This window comes from Malaclemys terrapin, chromosome 1 (assembly GCF_027887155.1).
Source record: "Malaclemys terrapin pileata isolate rMalTer1 chromosome 1, rMalTer1.hap1, whole genome shotgun sequence".
In the NCBI taxonomy this organism is placed as follows: Eukaryota; Metazoa; Chordata; order Testudines; family Emydidae; genus Malaclemys; species Malaclemys terrapin.
This window is the reverse complement of record NC_071505.1, coordinates 50,648,128-50,669,668: the sequence shown is the minus strand read 5'-3', so window position 1 is coordinate 50,669,668 and position 21,541 is coordinate 50,648,128. Positions and strand designations below refer to the sequence as shown.

The 21,541-nt window shown below is 44.0% G+C and overlaps 1 protein-coding gene across 4 annotated transcripts in view; it reads right to left on the bottom strand.

Annotated features, from left to right (window-relative positions):
* The window catches only part of DOCK4 (dedicator of cytokinesis 4), a 421,656-nt gene that overhangs the window by 10,093 nt on the left and 390,022 nt on the right, over window positions 1-21,541 (bottom strand). For 2 of the 4 annotated variants that reach the window (XM_054024160.1, XM_054024169.1), the window contains 9 exons: window positions 20,210-20,386; window positions 15,100-15,183; window positions 13,134-13,253; window positions 12,455-12,576; window positions 12,032-12,152; window positions 11,429-11,510; window positions 11,095-11,204; window positions 9,460-9,627; window positions 1,622-1,694 (listed from right to left, as the gene is read on the bottom strand). In XM_054024160.1, coding sequence (XP_053880135.1) covers window positions 1,622-1,694; window positions 9,460-9,627; window positions 11,095-11,204; window positions 11,429-11,510; window positions 12,032-12,152; window positions 12,455-12,576; window positions 13,134-13,253; window positions 15,100-15,183; window positions 20,210-20,386 — 1,057 coding nt within the window. The remainder of the gene's footprint in view (window positions 1-1,621; window positions 1,695-9,459; window positions 9,628-11,094; window positions 11,205-11,428; window positions 11,511-12,031; window positions 12,153-12,454; window positions 12,577-13,133; window positions 13,254-15,099; window positions 15,184-20,209; window positions 20,387-21,541) is intronic. The other 2 variants (XM_054024176.1, XM_054024184.1) reach the window with 1 other exon arrangement.

Here is a 21,541-nt window from a genome sequence, read left to right as displayed (position 1 = left end):
TCCAGTGAGAACATTTTTATCGATCTTTTTGATTAATTCTCCTGGGGAGTGCTTCTGCAGTAGAGGGTTGACCCTGAGAGCAGCACACAGTAATCAGCCTATTTCTTAAAAAAACATTTTGTCTTGTTATTTCCTAATATGTAAGAGAGACATTTAATGGTAATGGTAATATGTTACTTCCATCTAGCAGCATGAGCTGTCCTTACTTTAAAAGTAACCAGATGGGCAGGACCCCGGCTAACTGGCTCCCCAGGTTCCAATCTGGTGGTTGAGTAGACTACCTAGACGGCCAGTTCTTCAGCTCCCAGATCAGCATATACCATTTTGTAAAGACCAAAATATTTCTGCTGCCTGGACCAGAGCTTTGGAGCAGAGCCCGGAGCTGGAGTGTGGACCAGTAGGTTTTTGCCCACAGCTGGAGCATAGCCGGAGCGGAGCAATTCAAAAATTTGATTGCTCCAAATCCCTGGCCTGGCCATTTTGGATTTTTTGGTCCCATGAAAAATTCTGGCTTTTGAATTTTCATCCTGATTCAGGATGAAAAAATATTAGAAAATTCAATTTACTTTGCAGGATGGAAATTCCACTTCCTGGTCGGCTCTAGTTATAATTTGCTTTTGAATTGTATGATTTGAAATTTACTGCAAACCATTTGGAGTGTCTCTGTGTATTCCAGCGTGATTTCAGTTTAAAATTTAGTGCTCTGTGAAGGGGTAATTACGCCAACAATACAGAAGCACCCTCATTTATATTTTCTTTATAGACAATAATGGATGTTTCTTATTTACTTTAATATGTTAAAGATAATTAGATCTATTTCCAATAGCATTCCAGATATAAACAGGGGGAGCAGAGGTAGATTATGTATGGCTAAATGGGAAATGGATGTACCAAACTTCAGGGTTCCCTCTCATCCCAAGATCATCTCAACCTCCCCTTCAGCCTCCAGATGAACATGTATCTTTCTCCCACTCCTGAGCCTTTAAACTTCCTCCCAAGTGATCCAGTCCAGTCAGCTCAAGACCATGCTAGCAGGCAGACAGCCAGCAGCAATGCCTTCCCATCTGCTGTTCCATCTCTGACTCTGACTCCCTGCTATCTGCTGGGTCCTTCTGAATGCAAGGCTCAGATCACAGGTACACTGTTCTTTCCTTGTGAAGCAATTTGAGACGTATGGATGCGAAGTGCTATATGAGATCTAGGAACTATTATTATTCACCAGCCAGTCAGGAGGAGTGATATTCTAGAGTGACAACTTAAATTTCTCTTCACTGACAGGGGCGGCTCCAGGCACCAGCGCACCAAGCGCATGCCTGGGGCGGCAAGCCGCGGAGGGCGGCCTGCCAGTTGCCGTGAGGGCGGTAGTCAGGCAGCCTTCGGCGGCATGCCTGAGGGAGGTCTGCCAGTCCCGCGGCTTCGGCAGCAATTCAGCGGTGGGTATGCTGAAGGCGCGGGACCGGCGGACCTCCCGCAGGCATGCTGCCGAATCCGTGTTACCAGCGGACCTCCCGAAGGCACGCCGCTGAAGGCTGCCTGACTGCCGTGCTTGGGGCGGCAAAATACATAGAGCCGCCCCTGTTCACTGATACCCAGATTGGCAGTGGTACAGGATTCTACTCACCTTTCTCAGGGCCAGACAGGTTAGGATCACTTCGGGGCAAAGCACCATCTCCGATATGATTAAACAGCATTCTCTGGAAATTCAGAACAGTGCATTTTATGGGACAAGACAATGGCAATCCAATGACCTTTTAAAAGACAATTACATTAATTTTGCAAAACCAAAATGTTCAAAAGAATTTGGCCCAAATTATTTAAATAAGGAAAATGATCTTGAAAACTGAGGTAATCCAAATATACAGAGCTGGTAGTTTTGTATCTTTGTTTTTTGTTTATTAAAGAGGCATATTGGGGTAATCCTCCCCACCCCCTGAGAACTTAAAATTTTATGGAAAGGAGTAGAAAAAAATGGAGATGAATTCCTCCTTTTTGGAAACGTGTGCATATTGGAATAATTTGAGATAGTTATTATTTATTGGCTTTGGCAGTATATAAGGCAGTTTCCTGCCCCATTACAATTACAACCTAAGGCCCAATCCTGAAGTAAAATCTGTGTGCTTTGACTTCAGTTGGATACCAAATGGGTATAGAGGTCCACCTGCAAGGATTCCTTGTAGGATCAGGACCTAAATTGGATACCGATATTTGGTGACGTCTCCTTGGTACAGGGTCATTTTCCTAATTCGACCCAAGATCTGACACTTCATGGTAGCAGGGTCCCTTAGCTTTATAGTGGGTAAGAATTATTCCCTGCATTATGGCAATTCCCTCCTACCTAAATATTGATTACTACAGAAATCATAGGAATACAGTGCTATGAAATTATTCTAAGTTTCCAGGTGTTTCTATTAGGAACATTCACACAGCACATTGATCACTTTTTGGAAATCCTTTTTGACATTAAATAATAGGAAAATAAAATAAGTAGCTATTCCCACAAATAACTCAGATCTAATTTTTGAGGCAAATCTAAATAGAGTGCTGTGTTCTACAATTTAAAGGCAGACCAGACCAACAATCAGTGAGGGAAAACCAGTCAAGCCAAATCCTGTTATCACATCATCTTCCAGCTTTAACTACTGCTCTTTGACAAGAAAGTGAGGCAATAAGTAAAAAAAAATCTGGTTTCCTTTCTGAAGGAAAAGTACAGGGGCTGAAAAAGCACTGAAGTCACCAGTAGGGATCAAGGAAGCAAATTCATATGAAACAGAAAGGGAAGAGGATAGATTGAAACAAAAGAATGACAGTTATGTATTTTGCAATGCTGTTGCAGCTGTGTAGGTTCTAGGATAAGAGAGAGACAAGATGGAAGAGGTAACTTTTATTTGGACCAACTTCTATTGGTGGAAGATACTAATATTTGGTTATGTCCAGGATGTTGAAGCTGATCATGGCATTCAGGAACAACATCATAACCAGCATCAACTTCCTGGATGGCACGATAAGCTTCAGCAATGGAACCCTACAGACAATTATATACAAGAAACACATGAATCACCTCACCTACCTTCACAGATCCAGTAACCACCCCAAACACACCAAGAAATCTGTTATCGAAAGCCAGGAACTCAGATTCCACAGAATATGCTCCAAAGATAGACCCTTAAGATCTTTATAACTGCCTTCATCAAACAAAGAGACTCCATCAGAGAAGCAAATCACATCAGGGAACGGGCCACCTAAATACCTCAAGAGAACTTGCTTTGATACCAAACCCTCCACCCCGTCCCTCCAAAAAAAACAACAAAAAACCCACCAACCCAAAACCCACCCAAACAAACCCCCAAACTCCAAACGCACATCCCTGCTTGTCACCCACCAACCCATACTGGAATCCATATAGAGTATCATCAAACAATTACAACCCATACTTGATGGGAACCACATCTTGAAAGAAATCTTTCCCCAAACCCTCTTTTCTGGCCTTTTAACAACTCCCCAAATCAGAAGTAAGCCTCCCATAGACCAGGACACACTAATTCAAAGCAGCACCAGACCGTGCCAGAACAACAGATGCAAAACCTACAGACAGAGGCAGATTAAGATCTCCTGAGGCCCTGGGTCAGAGCAAGTGTGTGCGTGTGTATGTGTGTGGGGGGCTCTAGTGCTGGAATTGGGGCCCTGCCCAACCCCTTCCGCCTGCGGTCCCATCCCCATTCTGCCCGCGGCCCCACCCATGACCCTACCCCATTCCACCCCTTCCCATGTCCCTGTCCACATTTTGCCCATTCATTAGGAACTGGGGAAACTTTTGGGATGGGGGGAGCCTATACAGGAGAGATGGGCTCCACTTAAACCAAAGTGGAACCAGACTGCTGGCACAAAACATTAAAAAGGTTGTAGAGCAGCTTTTAAACTAGGAGATGGGGGAAAGCCAACTGCTGCAGAGGAGCATGTGGATCGGACAGAGACTTCTCTTAGGGGAGAGTCTAATAATAGAGAATCTCCAGGTTATAGTCAGGAGCAGAGAATGGAAGAGGATAATGTAAGGGCCAGATCAGATGATAAACGTTCACATAAAAAAGAATCTGACACATCAGAAAAGGGCAGACAAATAAACAGTGACAAGTTTTTAAAGTGCTTGTACACAAATGCTAGAAGTCTAAATAATAAGATGGGTGAACTAGAGTGCCTTGTGATAAAGGAGGATATTGATATAATAGGCAACACAGAAACCTGGTGGACTGAGAGCAATGGGACACAATCATTCCGGGGTACAAAAATATATCGGAAGGACAGAACAAGTCGTGCGGGGGTGGGAGGGGGGAGTGGCATTATATGTGACAGAAAATGTAGAATCAAATGAAGTAAAAATCTTAAGTGAATCCACATGTTCCATAGAATCTCTATGGATAGAAATTTCATGCTCTAATAAGACTATAACATTAGGGATCTATTATTGACCACCTGACCAGGACAGTGATAGTAATGATGAAATGCTAAGGGAAATTAGAGAGGCTATCAAAATTAAGAACTCAATAATAGTGGGGAATTTCTATTATCCCCATATTGACTGGGAACATTTCACTTCAGGACGAAATGCAGAGATAAAATTTCTCGATACTTTAAATGACTGCTTCATGGAGCAGCTGGTATGGGAACCCACAAGGGGAGAGGCAACTCTAGATTTAGTCCTGAGTGGAGCGCAGGAGCTGGTCCAAGAGGTAACTATAACAGGACCGCTTGGAAATAGTGACCATACTACAACAACATTCGACATCCCTGTGGTGGGAAGAACATCTCAACAGCCCAACACTGTGGCATTTAATTTCAAAAGGGGGAACTATGCAAAAATGAGGGGGTTAGTTAAGCAGAAGTTAAAAGGTACAGTGACTAAAGTGAAATCCCTGCAAGCTGCATGGGCGCTTTTTAAAGACACCATAATAGAGGCCCAACTTCAATGTATACCCCAAATGAAGAAACACAGTAAAAGAACTAAAAAAGAGCCACTGTGGCTTAACAACCATGTAAAAGAAGCAGTGAGAGATAAAAAGACTTCCTTTAAAAAGTGGAAGTTAAATCCTAATGAGGCAAATAGAAAGGAGCATAAACACTGCCAAATTAAGTGCAAGAATGTAATAAGAAAAGCCAAAGAGGAGTTTGAAGAACAGCTAGCCAAAAACTCCAAAGCTAATAACAAAATGTTTTTTAAGTACATCAGAAGCAGGAAACCGGTGGGACCCCTTGATGATCGAGCTACAAAAGGAGCGCTTACAGATGATAAAATCATTGCAGAGAAACTAAATGGATTCTTTGCTTCAGTCTTCACGGCTGAGGATGTTAGGGAGATTCCCAAACCTGAGCCAGCTTTTGTAGGTGACAAATCTGAGGAACTGTCACAGATTGAAGTGTCACTAGAGGAGGTTTTGGAGTTAATTGATAAACTTAACATTAACAAGTCACCGGGACCAGATGGCATTCACCCAAGAGTTCTGAAAGAACTCAAATGTGAAGTTGCGGCACTATTAACTAAGGTTTGTAATCTGTCCTTTAAATCGGCTTCTGTACCCAATGACTGGAAGTTAGCTAATGTAACGCCAATATTTAAAAAGGGATCTAGAGGTGATCCCGGCAATTACAGACCAGTAATTCTAACGTTGGTACTGGGCAAATTAGTCGAAACAATAGTTAAGAATAAAATTGTCAGATACATAGAAAAACATAAACTAATGAGCAATAGTCAACATGGTTTCTGAAAGAGAAATCATGTCTTACTAATCTATTAGAGTTCTTTGAAGGGGTAAACAAACTTGTGGACAAGGGGACAGAGTGTACTTAGATTTCCAGAGAGCCTCTGACAAGGTCCCCCACCGAAGGCTCTTAGGTAAGTTAAGCTGTCATGGGATAAAAGGGAAGGTCCTTTCATGGATTGAGAACTGGTTAAAAGACAGGGAACAAAGGGTAGGAATTAATGGTAAATTCTCAGAATGGAGAGGGGTAACTAGTGGTGTTCCCCAAGGGTCAGTCCTCAGACCAATCCTATTCAACTTATTCATAAATGATCTGGAGAAAGGGGTAAACAGTGAGGTGGCAAAGTTTGCAGATGATACTAAACTGCTCAAGATAGTTAAGACCAAAGCAGACTGTGATGAACTTCAAAAAGATCTCACAAAACTAAGTGATTGGGCAACAAAATGGCAAATGAAATTTAATGTGGATAAATGTAAAGTAATGCACATGGGAAAAAATAACCCCAACTATACATACAATATGATGGGGGATAATTTAGCTACAACAAGTCAGGAAAAAGTTCTTGGAGTCATCGTGAATAGTTCTCTGAAGATGTCTGCGCAGTGTGCAGAGGCGGTCAAAAAAGCAAACAGGATGTTAGGAAGCATTAAAAAGGGGATAGAGAATAAGACGGAGAATATATTATTGCCCTTATATAAATCGATGTTACGCCCACATCTCGAATACTGCATACAGATGTGGTCTCCTCATCTCAAAAAAAGATAAACTGGCACTAGAAAAGGTTCAGAGAAGGGCAACTAAAATGATTAGGGGTTTGGAACGGGTCCCATATGAGGAGAGATTAAAGAGGCTAGGACTCTTCAGCTTGGAAAAGAGAAGACTAAGGGGGGATATGATAGAGGTATATAAAATCATGAGCGATGTGGAGAAAGTGGATAAGGAAAAGTTATTTACTTATTCCCATAATGAAAGAACTAGGGGATCACCAAATGAAATTAACAGGCAGCAGGTTTAAAACAAATACAAGGAAGTTCTTCTTCACGCAGCGCAGTCAACTTGTGGAACTCCTTACCTGAGGAGGTTGTGAAGGCTAGAACTATAACAGCGTTTAAAAGAGAACTGGATACATTTATGGTGGTTAAGTCCATTAATGGCTATTAGCCAGGATGGTTAAGGAATGGTGTCCCTAGCCTCTGTTTGTCAGAGGATGGAGATGGATGGCAGGAGAGAGATCACTTGATCATTGCCTGCTAGGTACACTCCCTCTGGGACACCTGGCATTGGCCACTGTCGGTAGACAGGATACTGGGCTAGATGGACCTTTGGTCTGACCCGGTATGGCCGTTCTTATGTTCTTATGATCCCGACCCATTCCGCCCCCTCATCTGCAGCCCCATCCCCCTGTTCACTCCTTTTGGCACCCCCAAGACCATAGAAGCTCTATCCCCATGCCACGGCCCCAGGGCCTCAGAGGGGAGTGAGGGCTCCTCCAGTCCTGGGGCTGCAGCCAGGGTCTGAGCGCTGGGGCTTCCCACGCTACCCTGTGCTTCCGCTGAGGACCGGGGTCCGGGCACTGGGGCTTCCCCTGCCCCACCCCACCTGCCTGGCACTTCTGCCAGAGACCAGGGTTGGGGAGCTGGGGCTTCCCCGCCTGCCCCACAGATTCTGCCACGGCTCTGAGCTTCTGCTGCCCCATGGCAGATTTCTGCTGGGGCCCCTGGAGTCCATGGATAATCTGCCACAGCTCTCAGACTTATCTCCACTGCTAGGATGATTAATCCCTGACACAACACACAAGATCCATGGGTCGTACGTATGCCTAACACAATAAGTGGTGTAGCTCATCCAGTGCATCAAATGCTTCAACAATTATGTGTGTGAAACCAGACAATCACTTCATTCTTGAATGACCTCACACAGAAAAATGATAAAAGACAAAAACACCCTACCACCTGTGGGCAAACACTTTTCACAAAGCGATACTCCATATCTGACCTCTCAGTCCTCATCCTCAAAGGAAATCTGCACAACACCTTCAAAAGTTGAGCTTAGGAACTTAAGTTCGTATCTCTGGTAAACTCTAAAACTCATGGTCTCAACATAGACACTGGGTTTATGGATCATTACAACATTTTGTAACCTACTAACCTTCCTTTTTCCTATGACTGCAGAGGTGTTAATTGCCCACTTCATTTTAAGTAGTTTCTTGCAACATGTGCTAACCTCTCATGTTTAACAATCTGTCCCACCCTGTATTTAGCTGTGACACTTCCAGACCTGAAGAAGAGCTCTGTGAATCATAGAATCATAGAATATCGGGGTTGGAAGGGACCTCAAGAGGTCTTCTAGTCCAACCCCCTGCTCAAAGCAGGACCAATTCCCAACTAAATCATCACAGCCAGGGCTTTGTCAAGCCAGGCCTTAAAAACCTCCAAGGAAGGAGACTCCACCACCTCCCTAGGTAACGCATTCCAGTGCTTCACCACCTTCCTAGTGAAATAATGTTTCCTAATGGAGGTTCCTAGTGGACCTCCCCCACTGCAACTTGAGACCATTGCTCCTTGTTCTGTCATCTGCCACCACTGAGAACAGCCGAGCTCCATCCTCTTTGGAACCCCCCTTCAGGTAGTTGAAGGCTGCTATCAAATCCCTCCTCATTCTTCTCTTCTGGAGACTAAACAATCCCAGTTCCCTCAGCTTCTCCTCATAAGTCATGTGCTCCAGACCCCTAATCATTTTTGTTGCCCTCTGCTGGACTCTTTCCAATTTTTCCACATCCTTCTTGTAGTGTGGGGCTCAAAACTGGACACAGTATTCCAGATGAGGCCTCACCAATGTCGAATAAAGATTGAAAACTTCTCTCTTCCACCAACACAAGTTGCTCCAATAAAAGATATTACCTCACCCACCTTGTCTCTCTTATGTAGGAGAATGACTCCAATCATGGAGCAAATAAGGACTAAAAAAGACAACAAACCAATTACGGGGGGCAAGTGTCTATGGAGCTTTTCAAGCTAGGTCAAAAACCAACAATAAGCATTCACATTCTTCATATGGAGAACAAGTAAGAGAGACAAGGCATCACAACCCATCCAGAGACTAAGCAGCTAGCACTGAAAAGTAGTCAGTAGATGGATAGATGTAATCTTAAGCAGCCACTCAAGGCAGGACTACTTGTCCAATACTTCCGTGGCTTGGGTCCTACTCCTTGTAACTTCCTCAAATGAGGTGTGCAGTGTTCTGGCAGCATTGGATTGGAAGAGCAGGCATTTCCCTTTGTGCCTCTTCTTTTTCAGGTTGAAAGACAACGGTATAAATTACTCTTTCACTTGGTGACAAAGAAATCCAGGGAGTATAGTATGAATGCTCCGATGGAGACCCTGAATGCAAACTAGTGCTAGAATATAAGTAGTAGGGACTAGTGACAGCATCCATATCTAATTTTTATAAAGTGCTAAGTGATGATTTGGCCTTTAAAATCTCTCAAGAGTGAATATGTTTTTCTGATGACAGAGGGTTAGAACGGTATCTTTTGCATATGACCCATTCTTGCTATCCTGGAAGGAAGGGGCTCTGAGAAGCATACCTGCCCCTTTTCCTAGAAAAGTTAGACTCCCTTTAAGGACATGAGAGGAAGAGGGGGAATAGTTGAAACTTCCTGCCTTTGAAATATACTTCTTTGCATGAGAAAAGTAATTTTCTACTTACCCTGTCTGGGGACACTGAGGGTAGAGATAGATTGGGAGATTTTCCTGTCAGGTGAGCCTCTGGGAGAGTGGAGATTGGGCCTAGCGGCTCCTCACGCTCTCTTGGTGAATCTCTGGTACAGCGGGGAATGGAGGCCGCATTCCACTTGGCAAAGCAAGAGTTTACAGGCTGGGAGCAAAAATGGCACAGTTCTTTCTTTATGGCTGACTGAAAAGCCACTTTACATACAGAATATCTGCACGTCTTTGCTCTATGCAGCTTTGGCTGCTCTGCCATTCTGAGTTTGGCAGGAAGCTGTCAGTTGAGAGTACTCATTTTGTGGTCCCTGAGAACTGCTTCTCAGCCTGGCTAAGATTAAGTATTTGTTCTGAGATTGTCAGCTATCATGATGATGGGCATGGTATAAAAGCTTAAATAGAAAAGAGGAGAATATTTTCTCTTCAAGAACCACCTTAATAGCCAAGAGGTGGAGAGTGAGTGAGAGAGAGGCAGAACTAAAATTTAAGAGAAAGCACCAAATAATTTCTAAAGTAAAAGAACCAGAACTACTGCGTTTCATGTTGTCAGAGGCAGGATTTCTGGGGGGGAATCAGAATGGATGTCGTTTGCCACTGTCATTGGGCTCCCTGTCAAAGTGCTTCAGTTTCCACAGTCTCTGCAATAACGAAGGCCATCCTGTGGAGACGGAATGGACTAGAAGTGCTTTTACATGTATAACAAGGGGAAAAAGTAGGAAAGAAAGTAGGCCCATTAATAAAAAGCATTTAATTAATGAGGATTCAAAATTGGCTGGTACAGAACTCATTTTGTACGCCTTTTTAATCCAGAGAACTAAAATAATAGCGATATTCCTACGTAGGATTCAAAGATGGTGATTTTAAAATGAAAACTCATTTCTCCTCTCTCTCCTCCCTTCTCAACCCCAAGCCAGAAAAAATGCCTCCCCTTTCCTATTTGACCCTCCTCTCTGAAATGACATGAGGATTTAGAAATTGCCATATGTGATTGGTTTAGTAGTATATCTTGCCTTTGACAATGGCCAGTAATTATGATGTTTCAGAGGAAGGAGAATGGAAGCTCACTATGGACAACTGCTATTGTAACAGCCCTTCCACTTTCCTTGCTCCTGACCTTACACATGAACAGTCACGTAATGGCAGGGAGATGGACTATATGACCTTCGCATCTCCCACTTCTTTGATTTTATATCAAAACGAGGTCTAAACTGGGCAGATGGTAATCACAGATTAGATCAATTTTTAGCAGATTCACATTTCAATTATTGCTTTTTCTCTTTAGTATGTACTGTATATTTTACTAAAGTAATATTGCCTATAAATATGCAGAGAACCTTTCCTTTTTCCCATTGTATTCATAATGTTGCCAGTTCGGAGGAATACCTACCTACCAAAAGTAACAACAGTGGGTAGAGGTTGTAGCGGTAGGCAATTATCTGTTCTATCTGAAAACATCTGAACATTACCAAATGAGGAAGTGCCCAAATTTTCTCATACTGATTTCTCTGATCTCTTCTAAAATAAAATGTTCCTGCTGAATTAGAGACAAAGTTAAAGAAGCTTTATTATCATATTCATCAGAGTAAATGTGAATAGATCTCCGTAACAAACTGTGTACCTGTGAAGGTTCTGCAGGAATCGGGTAGATGGCACTGCATGGCCTCTCTCTTGGGGACAAGCAAGAATTTTCTCTGGAATGTTTATGTTTGTCAGACAACAAAGGAGAAGCTGGAATATAAAACCCCCCCCAAAAGATAACTTAATGCACTAAAATACTGATCACTTAAATTCTGTGGGCCAATTTCATAACAGAGAGAGACATCCTATTGTTCCCCTCCCAACAATTCACCTTCCTCTGACAATAAATTGCATTCTGTGTCACACAGGCAATAATTTGAGATTCAGTGGGTTAGTGTATTGACAGCCATTTAACTCAGTGGACAAGCACTAACCTCTGGCACTGGATGGAGCAGAGCTGGTCACATTAGGTGAAGCAGAATGAGTAGAACTCAAGCTTGAGGTAGATGGACTTGGCTGGAAGTTGATGAGACACTCTTATGAGCACATCATACATACAAGTTTGTAAAATACAAATACACTGCATATGTATTACACAAACGTTTTGCCCAGAGAATATTTTATAATTTATTACATTAATTTTCCAAGAGCTTTAAGCAGCAAACTGATGTAAATAATATGAATATCATTTATTACATTTTGAACTTGCCGCAGTGTTAATGACAATTAGACCGAAAGATCTGACTAGAGAAAAGAAACGGATTTGTGTTAGATTGTGTAGCTTTAAATAATTTTTCTCACATACATTTATATCTTCAAATTGGACTGTATAGTTATGTAAATAATAATCATTCTCTATAACTAAAAAGGCTGACAACCCATAGAACATGAAGGTCTGTTTATAAAAAAAGCTTTTAACACTCTTTCAATCACAATTCTAAAGTAAACAGAAGATGATAGTGAGTAAATAAATCTAATGCTTTCTTGTGAGAAATCAATAAGATCGTATTTAGCTTAGCTGTGGCAATACTTTGTACCTGCATGTTGAAAACTTCGTCGGAGCTTTCTGATTGCCCAGTGATATTGCTGACTTCAGCAGAGGCTTGTGATGACAATGACGAGGATGAATATCTGTTTACGGCTGGGTAACTTAATGGACTGTTACAGGATAAATAAAAAATTGATGTAGTTAATTCCTATTCCAAGTTTTCCAATTTATTAAACATCAATGGGGAACAAAGAGAAAATAAACACTATCTCATCTCTTATCTCATACACTCTAATTTGGGTTTATTTATTATACTGTGATTTTTATCAGCTACGGATGTCTGCAGATGCCTGTGGACTGATATATTAAGAAGCATATATACGATAAACTACACCACAGAGAAAAACTGTTCAGTACATCGTATAAAAGTGCCAAAAACTAGAAATTCATGGTAATTTAATCTTTGATTTACCTGCGTCTAGGAATTACCCTGGCACCATCTGGACTCATAGAAGCAGGCGCTGAATTTCTACATACACGAGGGCTTCCATTAGGGAAGTGAACAGGACTAGCTTGCACACATGCAGAGAATTCCTAATTATTGGTTAAAAAAAGGTTAATTAGAATAAGAAAAGCACCATCAAGCATTTTGTGACATACTTTTCAATTTACATTCTGTACATTTTCATTTTGAATCAGGTGCATTAAATATTAATATCTAAGAAGCTAAAGTATTTTTTCTGCAGTGATGTTCAACATTTTCCTTTGATAAAGTAAAATCATTATTTTTCTTTAAGTCGCAAAGATAATTTCAAAAAGTGAAGAGAAGCTCCAGTGCTACATCAATGTAATGCAACCAAGCAACCAAAAGATGTCTCTATTCGTCACTTAGCAGAACTAACAACCATGTTCAAATGAAGCAGTCACTGCAGCTAAGCTGTGTCCAGGGCCGGCTCTAGGCATCAGCGTTCCAAGCATGTGCTTGGTGCGGCACTTTTCAAGGGGCGGCACTCTGTTTTTTTTTTGTTTTTGTTTTGGCGGCGGCACTCTGCCCCCCCCCCCCCCCTTTTTTTTTTTTGCTTGGGGTGGCAAAAAACCTGGAGCCAGCCCTTGCTGTGTCCTATGGCCTGTCAGTGTATCTGTTCACATACCTGTATTCCCAAACTTGACTTCATCACAAAGAACTGATCAACTAGCTTTTTGTGTAAAGGTCTCATATCCTGAGGCACAAACTTCTCATGTACAGCTAATCCGAATTCTAGAATCTGGGCCTTCACAAAAAAAGGGGAGAAAAAAAGACATTTATTTGTTGCGTTTCAGTTTAATTTTTGCTTTCCATCATTAACCACCATGCTACAATGCTATGAATTCACAGAAATACATATTTTAGAAGGACCTTGATATTAAACAAGGCCTAAGGCCAAAACCAGGCATCTAGACAAAAACATTTACTTTTCTCCTCTTTGTGCTACTTGACTTTCAGAAGAATTTAGCTGACGTGATACCAATGACTCAGTGTGAAATGTGTGAATAAGCAGTTCTAAAAGTATGAATGAAGACTTTCCCCAAACAATACTGGGAAGAAAATGTCACTGCGTAGAAAAATGTGAGAGATGATAACTCTGGTAAGGAGCTAGCAGATCTGGGCAGACAACATGGATGTGTGCAAACACAGTTCTTGGAATGCACATCCTGCTATAACTACAGAGCCCATGTTATTTCACTACCAGGTATCTCCTAAGCAGTGATAATTAATGTGGTGGCTTTATATGAGGGACAAAGGTCCACCAGGCTTGAGAGTAATAGCACCAAAATATATCACTTATTATCTTGTTCATATTTACTTAGATGGATTTAAAATATTGGCTTGGTTAAGTGATGAACCAAATAAACTTTAATGTAAAATCGAATGGCTACATTATGTTGTAATATCTTTGAATGAGAGCATCCAGCAGACATTTTGAGCCAGCATCTCAGTGGGTGTAAATCAGCAGAGCTGCACTGACTTCACCATCACAGGTGAAAATTACCATTTTGTTTCAGGGCAGGTCAACATTAATCTCTGCTTCTGAGGTGTTATGCTGCCTCATGGGAGTTTACCCTTAGATCCCTTGTGCCCCATTCTCTCATGAGGCCCTGCTCTCCAGCTGGACTACATCTTCCATGATGCATCATGGCTCTCCCTGCAACTGAGCCACTGCAGTGCATCATGGGAGTATATGGGGTCAACATGCAGAAACAAAACATTTCATCTAGGTTTTTCCCCAATGAAAAATTCAGCCAAAATTGATTTTTCCTACAGAAAATTTCTATTTTGACAAAAAACAATTTTTTTAATTGGAAAATGTTTTGTTGGATGTTTTTGACCAGCCTAGCAAGTAGGTAAAGTTTATCTTAACCAAGTGAATATTTAAAGTTCCTTTTTCACATTTTATTGTGAAACAAAGGGGAAAATAAAATATCAAAATAAAAAGTAGACATAGTTAATGTCATTTCCCAGCACATCTCTTCCTTACAATTCATCACAAACTATGCAGCTCATCTATCTTTATTTTCCATAAATAGTAACTTCTACATTATGCAATTAAAACCACACAGTAAAAACAAATACAATAGAAAAAAAGGAGAAATACAGTTCAAAGATCAAATAGTGATCCTAAGTTTTTATATAAAGTGCAATCTCTCAATTCCTTAGTTCCTGTCTATTTTTATTTCCTAGTCAGGCAACTATTTGTGCAAATTTTTTTTTAACATAGTACAAGTTGTATTATTACTACAATATACTTTTTAGTCATAGCAGAGTCAGTCTGTCGTAGTGGTAAAATATGTAACAACATGCAAATAAAGCAAATATTTGCAAATGCAAATATGAAAGGACGTTCTGCCTCTTATTGGTCCACTTATATTTTTTTGGAGAGAGGAAAAGAGGATCAGAGGGATTAAGTTAACTACACTTGGAAACCTACTTATAGGGAGTTGCACGCTATCTGAAAACTTATACAGCAAATATTGAGGGCCGCTGAGCAGCTAAACACTGCAATTCCATATCTTATCCGGGCACATATCAATTTCAGCTAGAATACACAGCAGGCTCTCTATGTCTTTTCTCCATTTTACCTGCTCAAGCATCAGCTCTCTCAAGCGTGTGATCTTCTCCCCATCCTCTGGGTGGTTCAAGATATATTCCTTCACAAAGAATGCCTAAGCAGAACATAATCATGGCACAAAGTCACAACAAGTTTGATGAATATGTTTACAACAGCTCTAAGGCACCAGGTTTTTCAAAACAAAACCCCAACTCTTCCCACGGCAGTACAGAATAGTAAAATCATGTATCACAGTTATAGACCCATTTTCATATTTAAAGGTACTGCCGTTCTTTTTTAACAAACTGATATGCAACTTATACACAGAGAGCACCTGCACAAATAAATGGCAGACATTTCTTGTATGAAAAGCCTTTAACCGAGGTCCAATAAGTGAACCGCTTCCATTTGGCCAGGTAGGTCGCTCTGGTGGGAGGCTTTCTGCTGCCCAACAGGGCCTGTTAAACACCGGCCGAGCGCTTCTGCTCCTCTGCATTTAACCATGCAGCAGCCAAGCCATCAGGTGCAGCGCTGCCAGGTTTGGATGCAGAAGACTGCCGTGGTTTTAGGACAGCAGGTCTGGCCTGAGCAGCAGCTGTAACAGAACAGCCACCGAGGGGTACAGCAGTGTGCCGAACCTGTGCTGGTGCGGCCAAGCTGGCACTATGAGGATCACCTTTGCCTTGTCTTGCTTGATCTTCATGAAGACCCTGTGAATTAACGGCACTGGGGGGAAGGAGTACAACAAAGCCCCCAACCAAGGAAGTAGAAAAGCATCCGACAGGGAGCCTCTTTCAATCCCCCGCATTGAGCAGAAAACGTGGCATTTCCTGTTCTGCCTGGGTGCGAACAGGTCCATCTGGGGAATCCCCCACCTCTGGAAGATGACGCTGATGACTTCTAGATGGAGGGACCACTCGTGGTGAGATGAGAAGGTCCTGCTCAGGTGATCTGCCAAAGCGTTCCTGACCCTGGTGGGTGGCTACGAGATGAATGTTGTGTTGTACACAGAAGTCCCAGAGCCTGATGGCTTCTTGGCAAAGGGCAGATGATCTGGATCCGCCTTGCTTGTTGATATAGAATATAGCCGCTGTATTGTCTGTCAGGACCTGGACCATCCTGCTTTCTATGTGAGGTAGGAAGGCTTGGAAGGCCAGGCAAACTGCACCCTGATGTTGATGTGTAGGGAGCGATGGTGACTCGACCAACGATCTTGTGTTCTGAGATCGCCCAGGTGGGCTCCCCACCTCAGGTCTGAGCCATTGGAGATGACAAGTCACTGATGGGGACGGAGCTGCGAATGGAACTCCCTCCAACACTGATGCAGGATTCTGCCACCAAGTGAGTGACGACAGTACGGGTCTGGGACCCTGACCGCATGGTCCATGCTGTGTCTGTTGGGGATGTAGACCAATGCCAGCCATGCAGAGGCAGAGCCATGCGTGCCGGACTATGTAAGTGCAGGCCGCCATGTGGCCCAACAATCGCAGGCACGTGTGAGTGGTGGTGAGAGGGTGGGCTTGCATGCACGACAGGAGGTCCGCCATGGCTTGGAACTGAGCTTCGGGGAGGAAGGCTCTGGCCTGAGTAGAGTTGAGGACCACTTCAATGAACACTATACGTTGCACTGAAATTAAGGCAGACTTTTTCTCATTTATTAACAGTCCCAGGTCGCGACAGGTGGAGCAAACCAGATCAAGATGCGACCGCATCTGATCCTGGGACCAGCCCTTTATCAGCCAGTCGTCAAGGTACGGGTAAATTTGAACACCCTGGCACCTTAGATAAGTGGCCACTGGCACTACGCACTTTAAAACTACTCTTGGTGCTGACAAGAGACCGAAGGACAGCACTGTGAATTGGAAATGGTGCTGGCCCAGCACAAAACAGAGGAAGTGCCTGTGCCCTGGGAAAATGGAAATATGGAAATCCTTCAAGTTGAGGACAGTGTACCAGTACTTCAGATCCAAGTAGGGGGTGATGGAGGCCAGGGAGACCATGTGAAACTTCAACTTCTTGAGAGACTTGTTGAGGCAACACAGGTCCAAAATGGGTCTGAGGTCCCCTTTTGCTTTCGGGATTAGGAACTAGCGGGAGTAAAACCTTTTTCTTTCATGTCCCGGTGTCTCTACCACCACCAGGTGTAGGAGGTTCTCGACCTCTTGGACGAGAAGTTGCTCATGAGAAGGGTCCCTGAAGAGGGACGAGGAAGGGGGGTGGGAAAGAGGGTTGGTCACGAACTGCAGGGTGTACCGTGAAGATATTACGTTGAGCACCCAACGGTCCCAGGTCAGCCATGACCAGGCCGACTGGAAGGGGCACAGATGGTTGAGGAAAGAGTGGGAGGGTGTATCCTGGGAACTGACTGAGGTGCTGTCCTCGAGCACACCCTCAAAATGACTTCTTCTGGGCTCCTTGGCTCCTGGAAGGGCCAGGCTGAGCAGACAAATGGGAAAACAAAGTGTAATGCCGCTTAGACCCCTTGTCTCTATCCTTTCTCCTGTAGGTGCCCAGCCGGAGAGTCCCGCAGGACCTAGGGGAGGCGGTGGGCCAAACGGCTTCCTGGTCTGTGAGGGGTATGAAGGCCCAAGGAGCGGAGGGTGGCACAGGAGTCTTTAAGGCCATGAAGTTTGTTTCTGTGAGCATGGAGAAGAGCCCTACCCCCTCAAATAGGAGTCCTGAATAGTGACCTGCATCTCCTGGGATAACCCGTAGGACTGCAGCCAGGAGCTGCACCTCACGACCATCATCGAGGCGACCACCCCAGCCTGTGAGTCCATAGTGTCCCAGGCCATCTGGAGGACCCCTCTCACCATTGCTGTGCCTTCTTCCACCAAAGCAGCGAACTCCTGGGGTCGGTCCTGTGGGAAGGCCTCCTTGAATTTCCTGTTAAAATTGAACCTGCCTAACAAGGCCTGGTGGTTAGACACCCAAAATTGCAGGCTGGCAGGCGAATAAACTTTTCTGCCAAACAAGTCCAGTCTCTTGGCATCTTTGTTTTTCGGCGTGCCACTGACCTGGCCCTGCCTATCCCTTTCATTAACAGCAGACATGACCAGTGATGCCGCTGGAGGGTGCGTGTACAAATATTCGAACCCTTTTGCAGGGATGTAATACTTCTTTTCCGCCTTCTTAGAAATAGGCGGAATGGAAGAGGGAGTCTGCCACAGCAATTTGGCAATCTTAAGGACCCCTGGGTGGACAGATACCGGAGGAGGATATAACATTAAAGTGGTCGGTGGACTCCTCCGCGAATTCACTTTTTAAGTTCAAATTGGTAGCCACCCTTTTAAGAAGCGCCTGGAGCTCCTGGAAGTCATCGGGGGGCGGGACTGCCTGTTCGGGAGTGACCTGCCACTGCTTCGTCCAGAGACGACAACGATTGCACTGCTGGGGGAGGGGCGAGTTCACCTTCCCTTTCTGGGGATGGCTCCTTGGGTGTTGGAGCCTGCTGCGCTGTCCCCACGTTGGATTCGGTGCTGTGTTCTGACTCCGGTGCCAGCGGTGCTGGAGGCAGCTTGTCCGAGGCGGCCAAGGAAGACTGGTGGGAATATGGGACCGGCATTATGGGCACACCCCACGGGTTCCAGCATGGCCACTGAGCGGGCCACTGTCCCTGCTGCCATGCCGTAGCTGCAGATGCCGCATCGGTCTCATGGGTCAGCAGTGAATCACCCCTCCTCAGCAAGGGGCTGAACTCCTGGTCCAACTCTGACCACTGCTCTTCTGGCGACCACGGCCTGAGTTTGCTGACTGACCCTAATTAGCGACCGGTGAGACGAGGGCAAGGACTGGTGCCTGCCTGACAAACAGTACCAGGGAGATTGAGACTGGTGTCATGATAGGGAGCGATCCCACCCCGGGTGGGGACCGACATCTAGGAGACCATCTAGGTGAAGGTGACCTGTGCTGCAGCGATCTTTGGTGGGAAGCTCGCCGGTACCATGGGTATGGGAACCGGTGCCTCGACTCCAGTGTCCCATGCCTTGTAGGAAGAGAGTGGTGCCGGGGTCCTAGGCTGCGGAGATGGGGCTTTACGCCTGAGGTCCGGGGACCGAGGATGCTCCACTACTGTATGCGGTGGGCCCATGACTGGCTTGCCCTTAGATGTTGGAGTCTTAGCTAAGTCTGGCGCCTGGCGCGGCAACAGCAGTACCAGATGGCCTGCTTGTTCTTTAGCCGCCAGGGCTGCTTCGGGCAAGGGTCCCCTGCCGTTCCCAGGAGTTGGAGGCGGATCCCTGGCCGGGCTAGGGGGTCCGACCGCAGCGGTACCCCCGTGAAGCCTTGGGACAGGCACCTGGTCTGACATAGGTCCTTTGTTCGAAGCTCCTTTCCCCTCTGGTGCTGGGGGGCTCTTCTTCTTTTGCTGCTGCTTAGGCACCAGCGAGGGGGAATGGTGCTGAGCGGAGCCTGGTGCTGGCAGTGGACTCCGTACCGATGTCGAGGTACTCGGCGTGGGGTCCAAGCGGGAGGGCTCCAACACAGGACAAAGCGCAGCCTCCATGGGGAGGGCCCTCAAGCAGATATCCTGCTCCTTTTGGGTTCTATGATGAAAGTTTTTACAGATTCTGCACTTGTCATTTCTATGGGACTCCCCCAAGCACTTCAAACAACTCTCATGGGGGTCACTAATAGGCATCGGCTTGTTGCATGACGAGCGTGGTTTGAAGTCAGGGTAACAGGGCATGCCCTGCTCCGGGGCCAAGTCCCAGCAGGGACTCTAACTACCAAACTAACCTGACACTTAACTTAATGGCTAACTAAGTACCTACAAAAACTATATACAAAGAAGATAGACAATGGGCTAACCGCTAACGTCCTGTAATGCAAGACGAGGTGCTCCGACCAACCATCCCAGGCAGTAAGAAGGAAGTGAAAGGATGTAGGGCCGGCAGCTCCTAATATACCAGCGCATGGGAATGACACTCAAGAGGGTGTCATAGCCGACCCTTTGATATTTATTTTAGTATAGGTGATTATGTATAATGCAGTGTCTATTAGCACCCATTATATATAATACCATCTGTATGTTTTTATACAGAGCAAGAGTTAGACAGAAAGTGCTTACAATTAGTAAAACTATGCATGAAACAGATAATACAACAGATCTGTAATATATATTTTCTAAATAAACTGTTTACCTCTTGGTACCTAGCAACTCCACCATTAACTGCTGCATCTATGACCCCATTCAGACACATTGTGAGTGGGTTTATATTCTGCATCTGTCGGGTCTGACACTGACTAATCAGAGTTCTCAGCTGCTGGTTCTTATTTTCCAGCACTTCAATAGCATTCTCGAGGGGACTCATTTCCACCTGGGGGGAAAAAAAAAAATCACCCATGCTTAATTCTCAAATATTTAACAGATAATTTATTAAAGGCTGTTTTTGCTGAATTCTAGACTCTAAACAAGGTTATTCTATATTACTAATTTCTCCTATATTTGTAGATAATTCCTACATGCTTGGGTTGACCCTTGTGAGATATGAGGTCAAAGACAGAATGACTTCAACCACACAAGCAAGGACCAAATTCCACCAGCAAATCATATTATCTGACTCTGCAAGGCTGGTGAGCACCTCCTGCTAAATACTGAGCCCTTTAACTCCTGGTGAAATTAACAGGGCACTTGTTATCAGGCCCGGAGTGATAAAAATTTCTGTGCCTTACTAAAGGGTCAGAGGAGTTTCCCTAGCTGCTAATATATACTGCAAGAAGACTGAAAGGCAGAAGAAAGTTTACAATTCAGTAGCTAGAGTAGAGAATAGACTGTTCTATGGCCTCTATATTTGTCATCATTTACCAAATGTTACCACGCAGTGGTATCTGAGACAACGCAATTATGTTCTATGCTAAGCATAGAGGAAACTAATATTTCAGATATAATTGTTGGCAAAAACTGACTGTAATGGTGATAAAGGTACCTAAGGGAGGGTCTCCTGCTATTTTGGGGTGACATTTTTCATGCAAAATATTGGGCTGTGCAGTATAGAGCTGGGAACTTATGTGTACTGGAGTAGCAGCCACAGTACCAATCAGCTAACAGATTTTCTCTTGCTTTACACAGAATTGTGTGTCATTTGATTTGTACTAAATTGAGTAGCTATTTTTCAGTTGGGACTATAACAGAAGGATGAGAGAAAGACTGACAAACAAAATAACAAAATAAAAAAAGAGAGAAAAGAGTAGATTTTTAAAAGGAAATAATTTGTACAGCAGTAACTGTGCATTTAATGGGGACTAGTTTCCCACATTAGTATTGGACTGTCTTCTTTGGCAAGAGGGAGAATATTGGCATGTGCCAACCGTGTGGTCCTGAAACTTGCCAAGTTAGCTAGAGAACTTTAAACAAGAAGGATTATTTTTCAGAATGTATTTTGAATGTATTAGAGAAGTTTCCCTGAAATTTAACTATGAAGAAAAACAATAAATTACAAGCTGGTAGTAATGGGCTGCTACTTTAGACCTTG